The following is a 23,741-nucleotide window of genomic DNA, read 5'->3' on the forward strand; positions in this document are numbered from 1 at the left end:
CAAAGAGTAATCAAGGGAACCATGGTTATAGCGTTACAAACGTGTACCTACAACAAAGAGTAATCAAGGGAACCATGGTTATAGCGTTACAAACGTGTACCTACAACAAAGAGTAATCAAGGGAACCATGGTTATAGCGTTACAAACGTGTACCTACAACAAAGAGTAATCAAGGGAACCATGGTTATAGCGTTACAAACGTGTACCTACAACAAAGAGTAATCAAGGGAACCATGGTTATAGCGTTACAAACGTGTACCTACAACAAAGAGTAATCAAGGGAACCATGGTTATAGCGTTACAATTTAGTCATTTTGTTTTGTTGCCGTTCTCTCTTTTTCATTTTTGTTATGTTAATGATGTTAAAAAATATTAACTCCATGATATCAGCATACAAACTTGACAGCGTCAATGGGAAAGTTAATTAGTTCGGCTTTTTTTCCGTATTTTAATATATTTCCACTATTGAGGTAAAACTACCCGTTGCCATTTACAATTATAGCTGATGGTATACTACTTTTACATGTTTTATGAAGTAAACTCTCCACATTGCTGTTGCCCCATCATTTTATGACAAAGCTAAATTTTATATGCACAGTACCCCTGTTTCATACCCAATTTCCGTTAGCTCCTGACGGTATACTGCTCAATATCTGAGTGTATCGTAAGTTTATCACTTGCAGGTACTGATTTAAAAAAAAACAAGATAAAAGCTGCCTTACATTGTAGTGGCCACAATTCCACGGGCATGGGTGAAAAATCAGGTGAACATAAGGTATACTTACTTTGCAGAAATTTTAACTGCGAAATATCTGTCTGTGATAAGTTGGAAACTTGGGATAATAACGTTGACTTCAAATCGAGGGAGCACTAGAAATAAATATCATATTAATCTACAATATATATTTTTTTTTTAGAATTAATGTATTTTTTTACATCGCGAACATTAAATGCTTCTTTAACATTTGCGAAAAAAAAATCTTCTGATAACCGGATGAGTAAAAAGTGCTCGTCTATTTCTCTTTTACTTCTTTTGATTTGTTGCTGTACTTAAAATTATACCTAGTACAGTACCTGAACCGATCCGTGCAACAAAAATGGCGATCGGTCATTGGTCACCGATCAGTTTCTGGTCAGTCCTCAATCCGTCAAACCGACCCATTCAGAGCGGTCAATGTATTTTAGGGGTTTTATTGTTTTCTTTGTCAATGTTACACATATTTACATAATGTAATATACTTAAACATCAATTTATATTTTTATTTTACATTTATTTTTCTTTCAAACAGATCTTACGCCATTTTTATAACAAAACTGCTATCAGATCGGTCACCGGTCATCGATCCGTTCGCTATCAATCAGTCAACTGTCATCGATCCGTTGCGCGAATCGGTTCAAGGACTGTAATATAGTACGATTTTCTGCAATACAATATTTGATCTGCATGTTAACGTATAAGATATATAAAAAAAACTACCACCTCAAATCATACCATTGACTGACCTTTTTGATCACAAAAAAAGTATTCGAACATGCACATTAGAATACAGCTTTTACCAGTTACTGACATGATCCAGTAATTTTATATCGCCAAAATCCTACTTTTTGTGGGGGGAATCTACCACTTAACCAAAATATTTCGCATTTAACATTTTAGCAGATTTTTTAAACTATAGGCATGCATTTTAGTATCGATGAATTTTTTATTGAATATAGCATTTAAGTTCAAAATAATATCCATACAATGTTTAATTAAGCTTAAGTTAATGAACATGTCTGATCATTCTGATATATCCGACACAGGGTGTACTTTAATTTTGTCTTGTGTTTAAATACTTTCATATGCCGAATAACTAGAAATAAAAATTATATTTTACATGCCTGTATTAAGTGTATAAGTAAACAAGGAAGAACGTTATGATTATTTTTTTACGAAAGTACTGAGGTTTTTGAAATTTTAAGAAATTTGTGATATCTTACCAAATCGCTCAACAGTAAAAGTCTTAGTTGTTTTTTCTTTCTACAAAAAAAATCCATCGGAATGTTTATCCTAAAATATATCTGCTTTTTAGGTATAAAATACCCATTTCATAAATGAATTTGCACAATACATGTGTTTTCGGAACCAAGAATCTCACAAAATTACTTTCAAAATTGTGTTTTATCTATTTTCTCTCTTGCCTATTATACGGCAGAATATGACCGTATCTAGTGTTCAAATAAACAAACCTCAAAGTTTATATAGCTAATTATTTGGTTGTGGGTTATTTATCTCCAAATGTATTTACTCATCATTGGTACATATTCAATCTAACAATTTCTTGAGCAAGCAACATAAAGACGTAGTTTTAACAATACAATAATTACTCCTTGTTCTACTTGAATTGTCCATTCCCCTAGGTTCGTTAAGGTAGAGAGTTGGAACGAGTCAGTATAAACCCCAAATACTGGCCTAACTTTTAGATGCTGCTGTACTCGGTTGTTTTTAGGGTCCTAGAAAAAAAACGTATACATTATTTTATCATTTTTTAAAGATCGAACTATAATTTTTATGTTGAGGGAGGATATCGGTAACCGTAATATTCATTGTGAGTTTCACCATCATAGATCGATGTTGGACATGTTTATAGACGTTCATTTTATCACTTTAATTATCACAGTTTTGAATTTCCCAACACCATCTCTCTCTATATATAAAACGCATTAGAAAATATTTGTATTGACTGAATGACTCAGTAACAACATGTACATACTGTACTTAGAAAATGCATGTTTTTGTTGTTTACACGTATGTACGGTCTGTGTCAATTCATTATTGCACACACAATAATTCAGAATAATTCATATCAAAGTATCAGTGTTCCATTGATCTAAGTTCATAGGGATTTTAAACAAAATTAAGTATTACCTAATTGTTTTGCATTGCCTTACCAAAATGATTATATCTAAAGGATCTCTAAGAACTTTAAGGTTTGAATTCGTTCCAACCACCCTGTATTGAACTGAAAGGAAACAAAAAAATAGACTTGCCTTTTGGCTTTGTTTTTAAATAGAATCTATAAAGATAAGATTTCGTTATTAAAACATTTTGGTGAGAAGTAGCAGTGTTTGAATATTTATTTACTTCAGTATTGTTCATATGTATGTGTAACTTACTTATTATTATCTTCAAATGAAATCAGCTATATATAAAACAAACATGAAATAGATTTCCTGTAAGCGTTATTTTTCAATTTAATCTATTCTTGATAAATACTGTGTACTTGTTTGATCTTGTATGTTCATTGAATTTAATAGATGATGTATATCAATTTAGCAGATACATATGTTCGCTTATCATTATGTCCTTACCTAGATCGCCGGGCTTGTATGCTGATTTGTCAGTTTGGATGAAGATTGAGGATATCTTTCTTGAGACACTTATAAACCGAGCGGTCGCGTCAAAATTTAGACCTCCGGATCCTTTTACCCTAATACTGTAAGAGTCCTGTTGAGTAATCGTCAGAGGTACCTGAAAATCAGCACAATAATACAAGAATAATCAAATCAATTAGGTCTTTGTTTATTTAATACTATTAATGTCAAGATAACACACAACCGATAACACATTTTTTTTATTAAAGTCAAGTACTTTAGTTTTAGACTACAAAAGGATGGTTCAACGGGTCATAGTTTTCCTTTCCTCGCTGGTTTACCTTTTCATGAGCAACTCGGCGGGTTTTTCTAGAAAAGCAGAGGACGCTTACCCTACCGTTGCACTTGGTCCATGCTCCCAGTTTTTAGTGGAGTCCGAGTTGCTGATTTTCTTTTGTATGTATGATTTTAGTTACTTTATGTTCTTTGTTATGTATCTCTGTTTTCCATGTCTGGTCTTCGTCCCTGGAGTACATTCTTTTGATTACTATAACATTGGTTCCCTCGATTACTCTTCGATACTTTTTAGACGAATGATTTTATATACGTTCACTAGAAGTCAGAAATACGAAGTAGAAGATTTCCTAATATTCAGAGTACAAGATCTGGACACTTTACTGTGCTTCATTATATATATATATAAATTCTCATATACAGAATTTTACTTAAAACACATATGCTTACTTTAAGTCGAACAGTTATTGGGCGTTCTGAAATAGATATTAAAATGCCTGAAAACTCGATTGTTCAACTTTAAAGTCAAACAGTGGAAAGTTCATAATTAGTTAAGAAGCTGTCTATGTAAGAATCATGCAAAATCTGAAAAATCTATCTGGTAACTAAAATGTTTTATGGGTCTATATTATGAAATGTGCAATTATTTATTCCAATCTGTCTGCTCTTCATTCAAAAAATGGCCTTCATTCAGCTTTGGGACTCTAACTTGTTAATTGTGTGGTCCTTTTAGTAGGTATATGGTTAGGGTTAAGTGTGTCGTTGAATTATTAAATACCAATTATTAGATAAAACAGATCCTGTACATAGCGGAGGAGATTTAATGTATGGAAAAGAAACAACAACAATAAACACCAGAATACCACCCTTATCTATTCCACTAAAAAAAGAAGAAAGGTGACTCTTTCAAAGTGCGTATATCACACACATTTCTTTAAATTGTTTGTTTGTCTCAAATATGCAAGAACCGAATGAAAAAGTTACATAGATTGGTTATATGGTCTGTGACTGTCTATATTAGAAGTAAAAGTGAATTTGGTGTTTTCATTGTATGAATGAATCTCATTATGTCTGATATCTATACAGGCTGCTACTTTATACTATGTGAGAAAATCTTACGCCTTAGAAACCTGACAGTTCTAGTTGATTGGATAGTTTTGTTGTTCTTGTCCATTAATGTAACTCCGATGTTCACTTGACGGCGAACTGGACGGATGGCAATTATACATATCTCAGCATCCTCTCCAGGACGAATTTGTTGTGGTACTGTGGCAATATATGTACTGAAAGAAAACGTTCTTAATTACATTTATGTCATTATATGTTCACTTAATAATCATTTGGAGGATCCCTAACTAAAACAGTCATAGAAAGATAACGGGTGGTTACTGTTCGTGAGATACGTGTATCAATGTTCGTACATTTCTTGGATTTGGTGAATCACGAAATTTGGTTTCAAACGCAAGGGAATTTTCAATACATCCGTAAAATTTAAGACCCTACGCAGTAACATTATTTCGCTTAACCATGAATATTATGTCCACAAATAAAAATACTTTCATAGAATATTTGAACAAAAATACATTTTGTTGGATTGCACCACTTTCGAACGTATAAAAAATGATTACTTCAAAACATGTTCACGCTTTAATGTTTATTTTATCATACTACTTCATCGAATGAAATTTTCAACAAAATTCATATTGAGGTCTATAAATTCCAAGATTTCATTTGTTGAGTTGTACAAAATAAGAACTGCAAATAGCTAAACAACCGACAGAGCAAACTTTTATTAGAATAAAAAAAGTAATAGAAATCATTACAATTTATTCGTTTTGGAAAAAAATCTTGGAGCATAAACATATGAGTACAATTCAGACACCTATCGTTTATGTTTTGATCAATTTCTAAAAAGAGGCTCGAACAAGATACAGGATAACCAACTTACTTTTTACAGCTTACCAAACCAACAACTGACAGCATACACATAACCAGGAGCTCCATTTCTAGTCTCTCTATATCAAAAAAAATATTATTAGTTAATCATAACTACTCTCTGTAAACAAAATTGCACGTTGAGTCGAAGGCATTCTCTGTACAATACTTTAAGTTAAAAAAAAACAAATACAAATGATGAGTAAAACGTTATTATGCATTATACAGTAAACAAAATAATGGATTTTTATTGTTTTTAGTTTTGTTTTTGTTTTTTGTTTTTTGTATTTTTGTTGTCTTTTTTGTAATTTTTCCTTGTTTTTTTTTTGTTTGTTTTTGTGTTTTGTGGGTTTTTTTTTATTTTGTGTTTCTTTTGTTTGTTATGTTTTGTATTTTTTTGTGTTTTTATCCCAGTAGAGCTGTCAGTAAATATTTTCTGTTCAGCACATAACATGTACAAAACAGACTTCAAAATCATCTTCAACTGATTAAACCAAAGGATTGTTTTTTTTAACTATTGAAGAAAAGAGTCTAACAATAGACAAATTTCACACTACAGGACGCGTGCTCTATTGCACTTGATCCATGCTGTCTGGATTCCGTGTTGCTCGTTCAATTTTGTTTTTGTACGTGTACTTTGTTGTGGTTTCTATTTCCTTGTCTAGACGTTATCGTCGGGTTATATTTTTGATACCGATCGAGATCTGGTTCTCTTGATATCCCTTTCACAGTTTAGTACCCATCAATAAATAGGTCTTATCTCTTATTTCTTAATTTTTTATTCATTTTTTTTTTCAGTATACCAAATAATTCTCTTTTTTTTCTCTTGTTTTTGTAATTGTTTTGTTTTGTTTCGTTTTGTTCTGCCTTTTTTTATTATTATTTTCTGTCAGAAGCTTTATAATGATCATATAGCATGGACAAAATCAAATTATCTATTTATCTACATATTTAGAAAATTGTGCATGGAATGAACAATAGATTCATTATTTTGACATTTAATTGTTGTCTACATTATGTATTGTGTCATGACGTATTTTGCTCCATATTTAGATTTATTAGTGAGATTATTCATCACTGAACAAGATCTATGTATGTTCAAAAATGAATTGTTGAGATATTAGACAAAACAAATTTGACAAGATATGAGGCAGAAAAAAATATCAAGATATGAGGGAACACAAATAATTTGTTAAGATATTAGACAAAATAACAATATGAATTGTTAACAAATCAGGCTAAACCATAACAATGTCAAGATATGTGGCAAAACAATACAAATTAGTCAAGATATGAAGCATAAAAAATCTTGTCAAGATATGAAGCCACCAAAACAAGATATCAGTAAAAAAAAAAACAAATACCAAAGCGTCAGCAGTGTCATGATTCTAATGTGTCACTATCCAAAAATATGGCATAAATGTGAACATTTGAAAAGGAGACGATCGACATTGAAAAAGTTACGAACCGAATAAAAAAAAGATTACCCATAAAAACTGAAGATAAGGGATGTGTGCCATTTGTACATAGATTATACTTACTCCAAGGAATAGTGTTTTGAGATTGATAAGTAGGTTTCTAACCAAATGTGTTGAGTGCTGCTAACATCTTCATTTTAGTTAGTTGTTATTTTTCTATATTTCAAAGAATAGCAGGAAGCTAATCATTAGGCTGTTGACTTTTTCGTCAACTTCATTTTGTGTATGTGCGTATACGCTAGGATTCTGTTTAATCACTGCGACATATGCGTTAATAAACCTTTACAGTATAAATATCTAAGGGCTTAAGATCAGGTTTGTTTCTTTCTTCATAATTATAACAGAGGATCAATGGCCTCCTCATTGATCGTATCGCTGTGTTGAAATTGGAGGTATAAACAATTAAGTTTTATGTATTTTTTAAGTTAAAGCATGTCTGTGTTTCCTTAACAGAAGACTTGAATATATATTTTCGAGTTAAATTGGTAAGGATTTCCATATAAGGATATTGGATACATGTTCACGTAAAAATGATCACCCAGAATGATCTACCAACAAATTCAATGGGATACCTGAATAAGTCTTCATTGCCTACAATAATTTGTTCACATAATTTAATATTATTTTGGGTCAATTGTCCATTAATATATACGCCTATCTATTAAAATCAAATATGTAAGATTATCATAATTAAAATATTTGTTGCATACAAGAATTAATCAAGACCAAAAATATCGAAAGAGGAAGCCCATTGACCGTCAGAACATTATCTAGTTAACAAAAACTCTTGGAAATAAGCATGCACCTCCTTAGACTATACTTTATCAGATTATTACATAAAAAACCTAACGGCGAGATCAAATTTCTATATTTTTCTTTTGACAGCATGGCATCGCCAGAATATTTATATAAACACAATATGTATTTAAAAATGGAATTGGAACCAAAACAAACCGGAATACCGAAAAGAGTTTTATTATAATTACACGTGAAAAACTGTTAATACAGGTGTAGAAGTTGAAGCGATTGGTCATTCACAAAATGCGAACGGAGTTTATTGTTTTGAACCTTATTTGATCTAAGAGGTGTGACATTCCTAAGTTCGACCGAATTTTAGTGGTAATCATGCTAAAATTAACAGGACACTTTTGTAATAAAGACGAAAGACCAAACACATCGTGAATTGTGAGGATGTTACAAAAAATGGTTGACTTAGTCTGGCTATTTTTTACGACATACCTGCAGTGAGAATGTAACTTAGGTAACACGAAAATAACACTAACAGTGTACAATGATATCAATGACAGATTTCAGTAATTAATTTCTTTTCTGAACAATTACCTGAGTTCTTTAGTTTCAAAACAAATTAACAAATCTATTTATGGATTATTTTGTACATTGAAACTAAATAATACAATGCTTGTACATAGATTGATATCTCACTACTATGCCAGGGACATGTTAAAGTACATGTAATGATTTATCATCAGGTATGTTTTTTTAAGGACTATGAACGTGAACCTTCTATGCTTTTATAATAAAGTTATGCACACATTTTAAAGTTTAAAGTTTAAAACATCAACATTTCTTCAAATGAAGGAAAAACTGTGATTTCTGGCAAAATGTCATGAATTATAGGGGAGGATTTTAAAATAGATAGATGAAAATACAATGTTCAGAGAAATAAATAAAACATTTCAGATTATAAAAGTTATCATTTTTAATTCCTTTTAGCACCCAAGCATACATCTAATCAATTAAAACGTTATTTCGTTAACGTAAGGCATACCGCCAATAGATTGATATTAACATCATTGAAGAGTTCAAATTTTTTAATGAGCAATATTTTATTTTTCCTTATTTAAAAAAATATATAAAAGGGAACTCATAGATAGCATACATTGAAAACGAATACTCTTTTAATGATAACATAAGTATGTACAAGTTATCTTTACTAATATTAATTAATATTGTATCATATATTATTAGCGTAAAACAAAATGCATACCTGTCTTTGTGGTGATCCTTTCAATAATACTTACGACAAAGTATCAAGATCTTCTTATGCTTTAACGCACGTGTTGTAGTTATAATATAAAGAGATTATGAATACGAGTATTGAATATTGAATGTACTTTAACACTAAAAATCCTTATTATATATCAAGGAAAATATGTCTAAGTATGAGAGCAGATTTTGGTGCATTTAGTACTGTTTTAACAGTCTATTGCGTTTTACAAATTGAACGTATGTCATTGGACATTGTCTAAAGAAGGGATTAAACGAGGTAACACCATGCAAAAGACTTGTGGTCTTGGTCACAACTGTTACAAGATTTATTATGTCTTATTACTTTTTCAATATATAAACATTTAACCTTTACAAAATGAAAGTTTTAAATCATTTTATTTGTGTAAGTCAAGGGGTCAATCACGTAGTCGTTTATCCAGAATTTGTATACGTAATTTTAGTTTTAGGGAATGAACTATGGTTTTCCCTGTGTGAGGTTTTATATGATGCGTGTTTAAGGGTACCCTGAAGTTCTTCAAAACAAGATATTTTTTTAATATAGTGATGTATTTTATAGAAGTAACACATAAGTTTCAAATGAACAATCAAACACGTTTGAAGGGAAATATTCACAGATCTTCCTTCCACAAAAAAGCAAGAATATACTTCTTAGAAAAAGTACGTTATATCGTTTTTTTCTTTTTTATTTTCTTGTTTCGGGGAAGCGAATGTTGTGAACAAAGTGCTACAGTCAAAGCTTTTACACACCGAAGAAACATAAAATTTAAGCATTCAATACTCAAATTACAGCAATGTAATTTTAAATAACCCTTTTGTGTTAGACTAACAAACACCAGGTCAAGAGGTACATTGATGTAAATATAGTAGATCTTGGTATTTTAATCATAAAGTACTAGTTATTAGGATAATTGTCCAATCCCTAATATATTAAAATGCAACGACTAGAATACGTTCTATTTTGAACAATGTATCACCAATTGATTCTATAAATCAAAGCACCACTTAGTAACCAAAATAAAAAAAGTCAATTCCCGACGGACATTCTTATATACTGCAACATAGTATAAGATTTAAGTGGGCTCTACTGTGTGGTGACTTCCTTCAGACATGTTGCAAATATATTTATTAAAAAGAAGCCATCTCAATACTAACCTTTAGTTTTAATTTTGACCGCAATGAACGTGATGTGTAGCCACTAAGCCTCAATACACTGTGTAACCACACTTCAAAGTACATTGACGTATAATGTACATATATATTTCATATGGACGAAGGTATTATAACACCTAAATCAAACTTTTTATATATTGCTACATGAGTCATAACCTTTTTTTTAAAGCTGTGTTAAATATAAGTTAGTTGTATCAATAATTTACATTATGGCATTATGTGTGGAGACAGTTCAATGAAGTGTAAGACAACAAGAAGTTCATACACAGCAAACCTATTTAATTCAGCTATAGATTTTATGCATATGCGTATAAAATATGTATATGTATTTATCAAAGAAAATATATAAATTGTGAAATAAGGATCCATACGTAAAACGGCTTTACATATTTGTGAACTTGGAAAAGAATAATAAATGTAAAACAGTAAAACACCACAAAAACATTATTATTTGGCCACAATTGAAGGACCTTTCTTAATGAGAGATGTTTATTTTATGTTGACTTGAACCGTTTTACCTAAGACTGCTTATATTGTGAATTGAGAATTAGTTGTTACTTCTTTAAACCTCGTTTTTATGGGCGTTTAGAGCTAAAGGAAGATGTCGAGCTGTTGGAGAATCAATTATTGTAATAAAAACTAGATTTGTGCACCCTATTTAGGGACAAGTATGATTTTGTTTGTTTGTTTTGTTTTTGTTTTTGTTTTTGTTTTTTGGTTTGTTTGTTTGTTTTTTGTTATTTTTGTTTTATATTCCTTGCTTGGTTTTTCGTTTCGTTTTCATTTGCTTTGTTTTGTTGTTTTATGTTTGAATTGTATTATGTTTTACTTATTTTTTATCTTTTATTTCTTATCTTGCGTGATAAATAATAGATGTGGAAATGTGCTATGGATGGCCACTTAGATTAAACGAACAATGCGGCACTGATATGCCTTCGATACGTAATTAGGTTAATGATAAACGGTCTAAATGGTTTAAAGTAGATATAATTGATTTACGGATATTTCAAAAACAAACATTTATATCTCCTGCTCGATTTGAGGACATAAAAGAAAAGATAATTACGATTGTTGATCGATTTCCAATCAGTCATCGATCCGTTAAACCGATTCGTTAAATCGGTGATCGGTTCAAGTGTAAATCACGTGACCGATGATTGATCGGTTAATATTTTTTACGGATTGGCTTGTTTCGGTTTTTCATTTTTGCACAAATTTGTTGAATGATATAAATTAGGCATGTACTCATTTATTTTACTTTAACATTAGCAATTTCTAAAGAAATGCTAAATTTCAATCTACATTCATAATAGTACCATTTTGATTCGTTTCAGTCAAACTTTTAGAATTTACATGAACCAATCACACATTATATGATATAACAAAACGCATTCAGATCGGTCATCAGTCATCGGTTATCGACCCGTCAGCGATTACTGAATCATCGGTCATCGCATCATCAAATAGTTATGCCGTTCGATTCAGGGACTGTACCTAAACTTTTGGACTTTATCGTTTGTACAGTTTATTGTACGGATTTTTTTATAATTCATTTTAGTCTCCCATGGTTGGCATTAAGATTAATTGAAAAATGTGAATACAAAATGAACGTATTGTAACAAGTTTATTAATATTCATTCTTCTCTTGTCACATGTCAACGTTTCTGAAAGTAAAAACAAAACGTGTTTAGGCACATGATCATTATAAATGTGTATACTTCTTTAAAAATAAAGTCTTTTAACTCTGTTGTCTTCCAGATGCTCCGAAATAACTTTGTGGTGACTGAGATTGTCTGAGGAAATCCTATATGATGACATTAGTATGTGCATGTGTATATGGTATGTAAAAATGGATTTGGGGGGGGGGAATTTAACCATGTATCTGCTTGTATACATCAATATCATTTTTGTCTTTTGAATTAATTTTGGAGAGTGAACTGATTAAACGTGCTCAAACGTTCCGAAAAATGAACAAGTTAGGGGAACCTGTTTATAGCATTGTTGAACACTAATTGATTATCTTAATCTCTAATTTAATATATGTTTTAGTCTTGTTAAAGCTTATATTTTAAACAAATACCTATACTATGCAAACGTTTTATGGATATCTCAATAACAAGAAATAATAATAAGTAAGAATGATTTTTTAAAATATCTTTATTGATTTTACTTAATTTCGCCCTTTGTCTATCTACCTTAATATAATTAATATGCACGAAATTTGTTCTTATGCTGTGATTGAATCTTCATTGTCATATAATGCTTAAGCCAAACAAAACTTAACTTAATAGTAATTAATAGTAAAGCAAAGTTGTGCCATAAATGACAACTTTATATGTACAACCATCTATGAAATAAAGAAAACACCAAATCAAAAGAAGGTCTTCCAAATTGGTAAATTATAAATGTTTATTCATACCTTGACTTCAACACAGTTGTCGGGTCCACAAACCTCAATGATGGTAGCATCGGCAAGTTTCTTTGAGATATATGTTTTGATAACCTCGTTGCCTGGAAAAATGTAAAATCTAATTTATACCTTGTTCTACTTAGGGCTTTCTAAAAGTAGTCAAAATGGTTTCTTTTTCCTGACTATATTTTGTTCCTGCGTTTGGGAGTACTTTTTGTTTTAATAAAGAATGATTATTTATTTGATAAAATATACGACCTTAACCTAAATATTTAACTTTACATTAAAAAAAAACAAACAAAAATGGTATTTTTCGTTGAACACACAATACATGTTTAAGTTAATAGTGTTAGATACGTACATTGTTTCAATTATGGTGACTCTCTAATGACTAGAAATGGACACAATAAAGCATCTGACTATACTCGGCGTCACATAAATAACATACTGTTAAAATTTGAAAAAAAATATTTTCTACGACTTAATCGACACCTACCGTCTTTCAAATTGTCTTAAATGACTTGCTCATTCGTTTAGCCAAACGGCTTCTCCCTAAACATTGAATCGTTAAATTCCGGTCAGATTTTAATTCTCTGTGCCAATATTTACATTGTAAAAAGTCGGCCATGTTTACAGTGATCGGGTTGCTAGGAGATGTTGTTTACGTTTAAATGGTTTGTCCAAAACCCGAAGAACCCAGAATGCATTTCGGCGTTACTTCGGATATCTCGGATTTATTTTACGCGAACAACGTACAATACCGAGAAGTTGATCAAGCAGACGATTGTCACCGTTTGTAAACAAATCATCCCGTAGAAACCAACATGGCGGATATTGGTATGGGATTTTCCCGTAAGGATTTGTTATGCATGATTTAAGCTAATAAGCGACTCGTTGGTACTAACACGTCATGCATAGATGCGAACTATCTTCATATTAAATAAAAGAGAGACAACTCTAGCGGTAAGTCCCGACGATTTAAAAAGTAGAGCTTCAATTCGAAAATGTGTTGTATGTGACGTCGAGTACAAGCAAAAACAACAAATCTTTTGAAACAAATCTGGCACAATAAGATATAAATAGTTCCACAGATAAGTAGTCTTTTAAATAAGTTTGTATTGACTTACTTGGTTCATAGTACTCTGACAGACGTATTGATTGTGGTTTGTGTTTAGCCACCATACTTGTTCTAATAATCTTTATCGTTATACACATCTCCGTTGATAGGATCTATGGATCAAACAACAACAAAAAATACATAATTTTCTATAAAAAAAGAAAAAAAACGAAAAAAAATCATACGGTAGATCTAATACATCATATTTGGGGAAAATGATAAATGTCGATGACTCGCATACTCACAAAAAATAGTGACACACATATCAAAACTGCATATGCATATTGAACAATCCGAATACTTAACTATACAAGACAATTTTTACTTACAACTCAGTTGAATGTATTTTGACCTTGGTGAATCTAATACCTCTCCAAACCGAATACATTCAATTGTCTAAGAGAAATTCATTCGATTAGGCAGGTTTCACTGTACATAAAAATTTTACAACATAGAATAAAACAATCTGTTAAACAAGGACAGTAAAGTTTATGTAGGTTCACTTGTTATCAAATGTTATAAATATTTTATCATAATGTGAAAGTTTTCATTTAGATTGAATTTGCATTGTATTACATTACATTTACCTATACACTTTATTACAAACTGGAATTTAATCAAACAACTCACCGCATCAAAGAACAAGTTGACTTGACGGAAAGCTTTCTCAATGGACGTAAATTGGTCCCCTGCACCAGATGTATCTATTGAATCAGTATCAGCTTCCATACCGGAAGGTATTTTAATCTCCAAAAGACCCATAGTGCTTTTACCACCTCTAAGCCATCTGTCATCAGTTATAGATAAATGATCAATGAAGCATATTTTCTGATGAAAATATTCCTATACTAATTTGTAATAAGAATTCGATTTTTGTGCTTATTATAATGTTCCCGAAATTACACCTCACTTTAACCTACTTTAACAATTGCAATTTTGTGTTCCCTGTTTCTCTTGCAATATGACGGGAAAAAAAAACGTAACGAATTTGAGAGGTTTATCGCACTACTGAATCTTGTTTAACCACCATTCCAAATGGAAATGTCTGTACCAAGTTAGGATCATTGTGGTTGTTTTCAACTTACCAGCGTTTGCCTTGATTTTGACATTTGTTATATGGATTCCCGTTTTGCAGTATAGTTTGACTTTTGCCTAGAAATAATCAGTGCAGTAATTTTGAATTGCCCTTTATCATTAAGTCGTGGATAAATACAAAAAATACCAGTTATATATATTGCAACTTTTATTATGTTGTACATTGTGTTTCAATAAGTTAATCAAATATGTAGGAAGATGTAAAAAAAATATTGTATACAAGAAGTACTCAAAAACCAAAACTATCGAAAAGCCAAGATTCTACCATGTACAATACAAATAATGATGTCTCGCTGTTTCAGGTTTGTATTTAATTTGTGATACTATAAATTTTGATTAATATGATATTATTAAATAAAGTCTGATATATTTCGGGATCAGATAAGTCGGACCACTGGCTATTACAGTCATCTCAATATGGCGGAGGGAAATTTGGGCAAAAATATTTTTCTTTCATAAAGGTTTGTTTAATATATTGAATTCGATAAACATAACAAATATTTTGTAATTCTACCGAGCTTTGAATTTGAAACGGAAATAATAGGTGCAATTTGTAAGATCAATGAGTATTTATGAGTTAAAATATCGACAAGATGACCATAACGAAGAACCGTACTTTTTCAAAGGATGACCGTAACATGCGACAAGAGATGACCGTAACATGCGACAAGAGATGTCCGTAACATACAAAAACAAAAATATATCGTGATGAAAAAGTTAATTGATAATACCCTCTGCAAAAGAAACTATTATCATTAAAGATTCGGAAGTGTTGGGTCATTGCAGATATGATAACAGCATGTACATATTCGCTCCTTGATAGTCCCAATAAATCTAGGTGCATCATTTTCGTGTATGAAAAGACTTACATATGCATACATATATAATTGTTTACTTAGAAATATAATATTGTTTACATCCTTCGAGTGAATGTTCTCCTGTCTGGTGACTGAAAGTGGATTGCAATAAGCACATTAAGAGTAGATTTCAAGTTAAAAACGTCAAAAAAAGTTGGAATATCTATATACAGTGAGAAGGATCTCAGTACTATGGCGTTGTAATAGTGAAAAAGGAAAAAAAAAAACACACGAAAAATCGTAAATATAACGTAAGTATATACTAGCAAAGAGTTTCTATATATGTACATACAAACGATTTTTCTTTTTCTTTTTCTTTGTGCAAAATGAGAAAAAATTAGCAATCGATAGCCTTTATCCCTTTTCTTACAAATCGGTCAATCCGTTTTTAATAAAAAAAAAATCTGGACCCGTCCTTGTCATACATTTCATTTACTCAAAATTACGATTGAAACATGTTAATTGATGCAGATGCATAAAATAATAAAGTACTACTCCAGAAACAGGTATTTTATTACTATCAAGGACTTTATTGCTATTCCCACATAGTCCCTGATTTTAAAGCATTTTCACCTATGTCCTTTATGGTCTAATATATCTTACAATATAATTTGATTTTTTTTTCAATTTAACAAACTTGATTCCTTTTTTTTTCAAGTGATAAAATTCCTAACAAACTACATTTTGTACCATGGACCATTAATTGTGTCCATGTTTAATTATCTTGATATCTGAATAGTAATTCCTTAATTAGATTTTGGGAATCCCCAATCTATTTGTTTACCGATTTTCCCGCCAAAAAGTCACATGGCAAGTGTAAACAAATGCCATCCATTTTCTTTTATCAATTCTTTAATTTCTAAGTGTTTAAACACTTCCTGATGGGATAATCATTGTTAATTGGATTTAATTTATTCTGTTATTAGGCAAGTCTGTTTCTGAATGTATCACATGGTTAAAAAGGGCTGTGAAGCTTATACGTAGCCACGTGCACATGAGGATAATTGTGTTTACCTTTGACCAGATGACGAGAGTTTTGATTGGCTCAATAATATATTTACATTGATTGACACCTCCCATTAGGATATTGTCAGTCACGGTCATCTGGTCTAATTACCGTTAATTGCCTTCAGTCGTAAATTGGTCATGGTCAGTTAACTCTGACCAGGTGCCAACATAATTTGATAATTAGAGAAAATATCCCTTGCTGATAAACTTCCTGTCAATTTTAATATACAAAACGTAGGCGCCAAGAAAATCGCCAACTGGTTATTTTTCACGCCAGATCAAATAAAAAATCGCAAATTGCGACATTGGCGAAGCCCAGCGCGACCCCTAATGCATATTTAATTTTATATTTGTAGTTTATACTTTTCATCATGAGGTTAGCGATGCATTTGTAGAGTAAACTTATTAACTACATATAGCAGTTTGTCGTTCAACCACATATTTTATATTGATATATTTGTCTTAAAAAACATAAAATAGAGTAAAAAATAATATGATGTAGCACATTATTTAGTAAATTGTATCAAATATTCAAACTTCAAAAACTCGTTATGGTTACCTCATTCGTTGGTCTCTAGGTCCTTACGATATCTCGCCGATATTTTTACCTCGGAATTAATCGTGTGTTTTACACACATACTTCCCTTTTCAATTTAAATTAAAAGCTAAGAAAATTGTCAACTATTCATAGTATCTATTTTTGTCGATATCGTGTATGAACGACTTAGTAAACGAAAATTATTTTTTTCGTCTTAAGCTTTACCCCAGGGACCTCTGGTGACATAAGACAAAAAAGGACCTGCAACGGATTACAGTATATGTATATGATAAAAAGATGTCTACATTTTTATTACCTGAAACATGCTCTCAATGTAAATCCATTGATGGTCTCCTTCAAGACGGTTGGTATCAGCGCAAACGCTGGTTTTCTTAGTTCTTCGAAAACATTATAGAATACAGCAGCCTAAGATAATAAAAAATATATAGGTGGAAAATTAATTCAAATATTTTGTTTGACTTCATCCGGGATTGCAGCAAAGTTTTAGTACAATTCGATAAAAGCATCAAGTAGATGAAACATTAAATTTAACAGGGGTTACAACAAAGTTTTAGTACAAGTCTATGAAAAAAATTGGGAAGAACTGATGAAGGAATGAGTCTTTTATTGCAGGGGCATTAATTATTATAATTAATTATTAATAAACATATTTATTTACAAAATGTGACAATAGTAATATTCAGAGACAAGTACAACAATAAAATCATGAACAATGACAAATAACATCAAAGCAAATGACGTTTAGCAAAAATATGTGATCCGATAACAATGGCGAGTTGATAAAAATTACATGATTTCTGTTATACTTGCAAAGATTTAAGCATATAATTCTGCTTGCTTATGTTTGACCAAGAACTGTAATATTTTGGTAAAATATGTAATATAATTTATTTCTAAGCTGACAGGACTGATAAAAATGCTACTCATTCTCAACACAACTTAAATTACAACATCTATATAGACGTAGTTCTCTATCCAAGTTATTATACCTTTCCAGCCTCAATGTGAAGTTAAAGTGTCCCACTTCGTAAATGTGTAAAATTAAAACTATAGTCTGAATAATCCTCATAGCAAAATTTTAAATTGATGTTATTGTGAGTGACAAGTTTCTCATATCTTTCAGAATAGAACAAGAAAGTAGATATGATATGGATAAATAAACACATACAGTTGGCAGGGCAATTTAAGATCGTTTCTTCAGCCATTTTTTTCCTGGTAATTTGATATTGATTTGATTATTATTTCAATTAATTTCGTTACAGATAATCCTCATGGTCTGAACATTCTTATCAAACGATTCACTGTTATGAGTCTGCAATGGTTTATCTAGCCTTCAAAAATATGTAAACAAAAACTTTATTTTTAAAGGATGACACTATATTTAAATGATAAATTGTCATTTAAAAAAAAAAACAATCGTGTTATACCTCCAGTAAACAAAGTCCCTCCCCTGTGGCATCTATTGATATTGATCTGACAGTCTTTGGTAGCTTGAAGTATGAAAACAATCTGAATTAGTGATTTGATACGTTTAATGTACAAATACTAAAGGTTTTCTAAAAACTTAATTTCCGTTGTATGGTTTATGATCAACACCAATGTTTAACAACTTGATTTATATTTTGCCTTTTTAAAGAAATAATATTTTGTTCGATAATTAAAAAAAAATTGCTGTTTATTTTTTAAACTCGTAATCAATAATACTGCACTACATTTAAACAAAAGTAACCTTCCTTTTAACATGGTAATAACACCATTGTTTTGGTTAGAAAAATGTACCAAGCGTTAATATTTACAATAAAAAGTTTCACATACACTTGTCACAGGAAGGTTTAAAAGTTTTTCATGTCTCTTTTATGATATTTTCTTTATATATATTCTTATCACTTACATCTTCACTTTGAAGCACCAGAGCGTTATCATTATTGACGTTGAATGTTCGTCCTGTCCACGTTGCTGCTTGTGTGTTGACACTCATAGAGAAGGTTTGAACGAATAATTTGACCCCAAGTCCTGATAAAGCTTGTAGCGCTATCACCGTGTCCTAAAATACAAATGCAAGAAAATAACTAAGATATATTATTTGTAGTACCATATGGAAGATTATAGTTCCTGTTTGCTATTTTTCATGCTTTCAAACTTTCTTTTTTAATATATTATTTTAGAAATAATCTTCTTTGGTGCTTTCTCGTTCTCCTCAACTTGTCAATGGCCAATCACTAACTCATATTTATATTTGTATCAGTTTTTTTTAGTGGCGCTACTTATGGCACCACAAGCATCATAAGCTTTGGCTTCAAACTATCTCCTTTTGACTGTTAAACAACCTTGATTAGAATCTCAAATCAGGAATCATCTTGCATAAATAAAAAAAGAAAAATGTTTCAAGGAATATATGTTTTTCATTCTGTTTACAAAAGTTAATAATCGTTCAATAAACTTTTATGAATTAATGCAAAATACACTTAATGCAATACTATAGATAAAAGCGAGTAGATTACTATTATATGTACCGGAAGCGATGCTGCTAATTCTTATTCCGTTGTATATAATCATATCGTCATATAAAGGATTTTTGAAATAGTCGTAACGATATTTCAATATCGACTTTCAAGGCATGCATTGTTCAATTCTACGTTATGTTTAAAAAAATAATATTCAGTTAATATCTTCTTTTAAAGTGTACTATATTGAGTTGTCATTTTTGTTTTCTTACCTGCGTAGATATAAATCCGCCCCTCGGATTCCGTTGATTACCGAGCCAGCGTAAAACCTTAATACCATTCGGTGTGTCACCTTTAATATTGTATCCGAGTAGAACGTATGATGTCATTTCAACGTCGATTGCCCTTGCTTTAGTCTTTGGTGGGCTCCATCTTATCCATGGTGATACTTTTTGCGCCACAGGGCCGGTCAGTTCCCAGTACTTTCCACCATCTTAATTGATTAATTTTTTCAAACATTTATTTGACATGAAGTGATGAAGGCACATATTGAATGTGTGTTTCGCAAGTATTTGTAATTTCTACAAAATACGTACTTTCGAAAATGTGTCTATATTGAAAGGATGGCTGTTCCTAGAAGAACAAACAGTGCACCTGGTCTAATCTCCCAATTTTTAGTAGAGTTCCAGTTCCTCGTTTATTTTTTGTTACTTTGTATGTATTATTTTGGTTATTTAATGTTCTTTGTTGTGTCTGTCTGTTTGCTATGTCTGGACTTTGTCCCTGGATTACATTATTTTAATTTGCCATAGAATCTTGGTTCCCTTGATTACTCTTAAAAGACGAATTGAGACAAAAAAGGAAATACCCAATACATCATATTAGACAATAGTATAATCATGTGTTCAATACTTGGTTGAGAGTTTCGTTTTTAGTGTAGTGTTAAAGCTAAATATTATCTCTGTGTTATCTTAATTATCGAATTTCAATCATTGTAGTCACATTGGCAGTGCGTGAACATATTGCAAACATCTTCCTTTTTTTCTATCAATTAATCTATATGTATTATATTAGTTGAAACATACAATCTCACCGGCAGTTTTTGCATTCTTCTCCAACTCAAACAGAAGGCTACTTGCGATTGAGTGTTTGACTAGTGACATTGCATAGTACGCTATTGCTAGTTCATAAAGATTTCCTATTGATGCTGGTGCATCTTTGGCGATGAACGTTGTAGCAAGGTCAATTGCGTTCTGGACTTTGGTCATTAGCTACATCAAGACAATAATTAAAATTCAAATACCAATCAATTGAAATAAGTGTGTTTTCTACGTTTGACAATGTTTTGTTATGTTGAGAATACGCTGTGTATATCAGAAACAACCGTAAAAACACCGTCTATGTCATCTCTGAAGAATGGTGAAACGATGATTTTTTTTTGGTAACGTTTAATTGTGTTTTATTTGCAACAGATTGATCTCAAACATGTACTACTGACCAAACAATGTATTAAAACAAACCTCTGGTGCAACTTGTCCGTTTGTCCTTGCTTCCTCTAGCGCAATTAGAACAAAACATGCCAAGCTTCGTTCACTGGATGCTGATCCTCCCTTCAAAAAAATGTGTGCGCGTAATTTGTTCATATTTGATGTATTATTGAAATTGTGTTTTGTTTTGTTTTGTTTTGTTTTTGTTTTTGTTTTTGTTTTTGTTTTTGTTTTTGTTTTTTTTTTTTTTTTGTCTTGTAGAAAAGTACAATTCATCATCAAAATACTCTTTGCACTCCCACAGTATTTTTTCTCCCGTTTTAACTTCTAACAGATGTTATTACAAGAATAATGTGTACCTGCATTGCTTTGTGTAAAACTTTTCCAGGCTCTTTAAATGCACCGGACGTATTCTGCGTCAGGACAACCCAGTTGATAGCTTTCGTCATTACATTAATATCAATGAAGGTAAATTTAGAGGCTTGTGCAAAAGACTTTATAACGTAGGATGTCAACCTTCAAGAGTAATGAAACTATTTAACAGTCAGTTTTTTTTTTAAATATGTATGCACATTGTACTCATTTAATTTTATTTTGATACGAGTTAGATAGTAGAATAGATATGTAAAATTAATTATGTAATATCCTACTTAAGGCTTTCATTGACATAATGCCTACATCATTATCTTATATTAATCGATGAAAATACATTATTTTTTAAACTTGACTTGTAAAATAGATGTTTTAGAATAACATAATGCTACTTATAACACATTACCACGTAGTTCCACTTTTGTCGTTATTTCCAAATGCACTGTAGCTGCCGTCATCATGTGCGTATGCCAGTTCTCTCTGGTAGCCTAAAAGCAGAATATTATTGACTTAATTAAATCATTATGCTACAGTATTTTTTTTATCAAGATTTGTCTTCTTTCTTGTTGAAGTAACCTTTTTTGCAAGCAATGACATATACATGTAATAGAGTTAAGTATTGATACTTATCAGAATCAAAGGTTGTCCCTTGTTTAAACTTATTTTTGTTTGCAGAATTCGATTGAGATCATCAAGAAAATGACAACCATGATGCTGTTTTTAGTATTGATTGAACTAATGAATTGAAGATTGTATAATATGCATTATGAAGGGAGGGAACCATTAACATTGAGAAAATCAAGAAAAGATAGATAAAAGGAACTATCTTGCTTCATTTTTTAATACTGACCTCATACTTATACAGAACAATAAGAAGCATATAAAGCATAGAACATGTCCTGCCGGTTCTTTATTCGTTTCGAAAATTAAAAATATTTAACTATTGTGAAAGCTCTATTAAAATTTAATTGAAAATAGTTGGGTTATACTTTAAATTACCAGCAGCAAGAATTCGTTGGGATTTAGATTGCAACTCAGGTGTAAACCTGCCAGTAGCTTGTAAGTAAGTACTGACATAAACATTGGTAGAAAATCCTATGAGGTTTTGTTCCCCGCAGCCGTACGACATCCGGAGAAGATCGTCTATACCATTAAGAGTTGGTCCAAGAAGATCACCTGTAACAAAATTACATTGTTGTGCTATGTTTTATATGATGTATTATCAACTATGTAAACTGTTAACAAATTCAAAAATGGGCTTTTGTTGGCCCGTCGTGATAGTTTTGGCACCATTCAATGAATTATCAGCACTTTATCATTCTTTCATGTAGAAAAAAAAACATTTAAAGGTGGGAATATTTTTACTTGAGAATAAAAACGTATGTGTAATAGGGACGGAGCATCAGAAATGTCACATATATGTAGATATTGTGAAACATGAATAATTCAAAATTGTTCTATCGGCAATGTCGCATGTAGTTAGGATGTAATTATTTTAGCGCTTACGCATAGCGTGTGTCATGTATACCCATTGGTCATGGCATACCAAATAACACTGTAGATATTTGATTACAGATTGCTCTGTTCCCATGGTACAAAGACTGGGATTTCAATAATTACTATCAAAGAAATTGTAAACTTCTTATTTACACCATATACTATTCCCTCAAAGAGAATTCCCCATCCACCTTTGTGAAATTGCTGTTAACCATAACATTCCAATGTCATTTTCATGATTACACTGCTAGCTTAGCTATTAGTTACATTCTTTATTCAGAGTTTTATGACATTACAAAACCGAGGTTCTTTTTCTCTACATTCCAAAGACCCTTTCCGCCGTTCACAATTCTCTATCTCCACTTCCCACACTAACATATACCATATAGGGGGAAGTTTCCTATTCAAGTACTGTATGGATGTAGCAATGGTCACCATCATGAGATAGAAACAATATGAAAATACTCTAGTAGAATGTCCAAATTTTCGAAACGATAGAAAGCCTCACATTGATAAAAAATCATATCTAACTGTAATATTTTAAAACTTAGGGCTGTTATGAATCAAAAAACAGCAATCCAAACTACGAAAATTGTGCAAATTCATTAGAATTATAAATGACACTCTGGATTT

At 31.2% G+C, this 23,741-nt stretch overlaps 2 protein-coding genes across 2 annotated transcripts in view; both read right to left on the reverse strand.

Moving 5' to 3' along the window:
* Positions 1-9,164, reverse strand: part of LOC148626529 (CD109 antigen-like) — a 33,130-nt gene extending 23,966 nt beyond the window's left edge. Inside the window, exons 1-9 of the mRNA XM_088570581.1 lie at positions 9,070-9,164; positions 5,597-5,663; positions 4,768-4,931; positions 4,099-4,124; positions 3,352-3,511; positions 2,932-3,002; positions 2,368-2,493; positions 1,981-2,020; positions 786-870 (exon numbers count right to left, since the gene is read on the reverse strand). Of these exons, the coding sequence (XP_088426707.1) occupies positions 786-870; positions 1,981-2,020; positions 2,368-2,493; positions 2,932-3,002; positions 3,352-3,511; positions 4,099-4,124; positions 4,768-4,931; positions 5,597-5,652 (728 nt within the window). The 5' untranslated portion in view covers positions 5,653-5,663; positions 9,070-9,164. The remainder of the gene's footprint in view (positions 1-785; positions 871-1,980; positions 2,021-2,367; positions 2,494-2,931; positions 3,003-3,351; positions 3,512-4,098; positions 4,125-4,767; positions 4,932-5,596; positions 5,664-9,069) is intronic.
* A 2,703-nt stretch (positions 9,165-11,867) lies between these two features.
* LOC148626530 (CD109 antigen-like) overlaps positions 11,868-23,741 on the reverse strand; it is a 34,808-nt gene continuing 22,934 nt past the window's right edge. Inside the window, exons 25-37 of the mRNA XM_088570582.1 lie at positions 22,611-22,787; positions 22,018-22,099; positions 21,599-21,755; positions 21,273-21,362; positions 20,846-21,023; positions 20,025-20,245; positions 19,200-19,352; positions 18,736-18,798; positions 17,604-17,713; positions 14,420-14,576; positions 13,800-13,902; positions 12,682-12,773; positions 11,868-11,926 (exon numbers count right to left, since the gene is read on the reverse strand). Coding sequence (XP_088426708.1) covers positions 11,918-11,926; positions 12,682-12,773; positions 13,800-13,902; positions 14,420-14,576; positions 17,604-17,713; positions 18,736-18,798; positions 19,200-19,352; positions 20,025-20,245; positions 20,846-21,023; positions 21,273-21,362; positions 21,599-21,755; positions 22,018-22,099; positions 22,611-22,787 — 1,592 coding nt within the window. The 3' untranslated portion in view covers positions 11,868-11,917. The remainder of the gene's footprint in view (positions 11,927-12,681; positions 12,774-13,799; positions 13,903-14,419; positions 14,577-17,603; positions 17,714-18,735; positions 18,799-19,199; positions 19,353-20,024; positions 20,246-20,845; positions 21,024-21,272; positions 21,363-21,598; positions 21,756-22,017; positions 22,100-22,610; positions 22,788-23,741) is intronic.

This window comes from Perna viridis, chromosome 2, assembly GCF_037379345.1.
Source record: "Perna viridis isolate PV_CMFRI_1.1 ecotype Kerala chromosome 2, ASM3737934v1, whole genome shotgun sequence".
Taxonomy (NCBI): domain Eukaryota; kingdom Metazoa; phylum Mollusca; class Bivalvia; order Mytilida; family Mytilidae; genus Perna; species Perna viridis.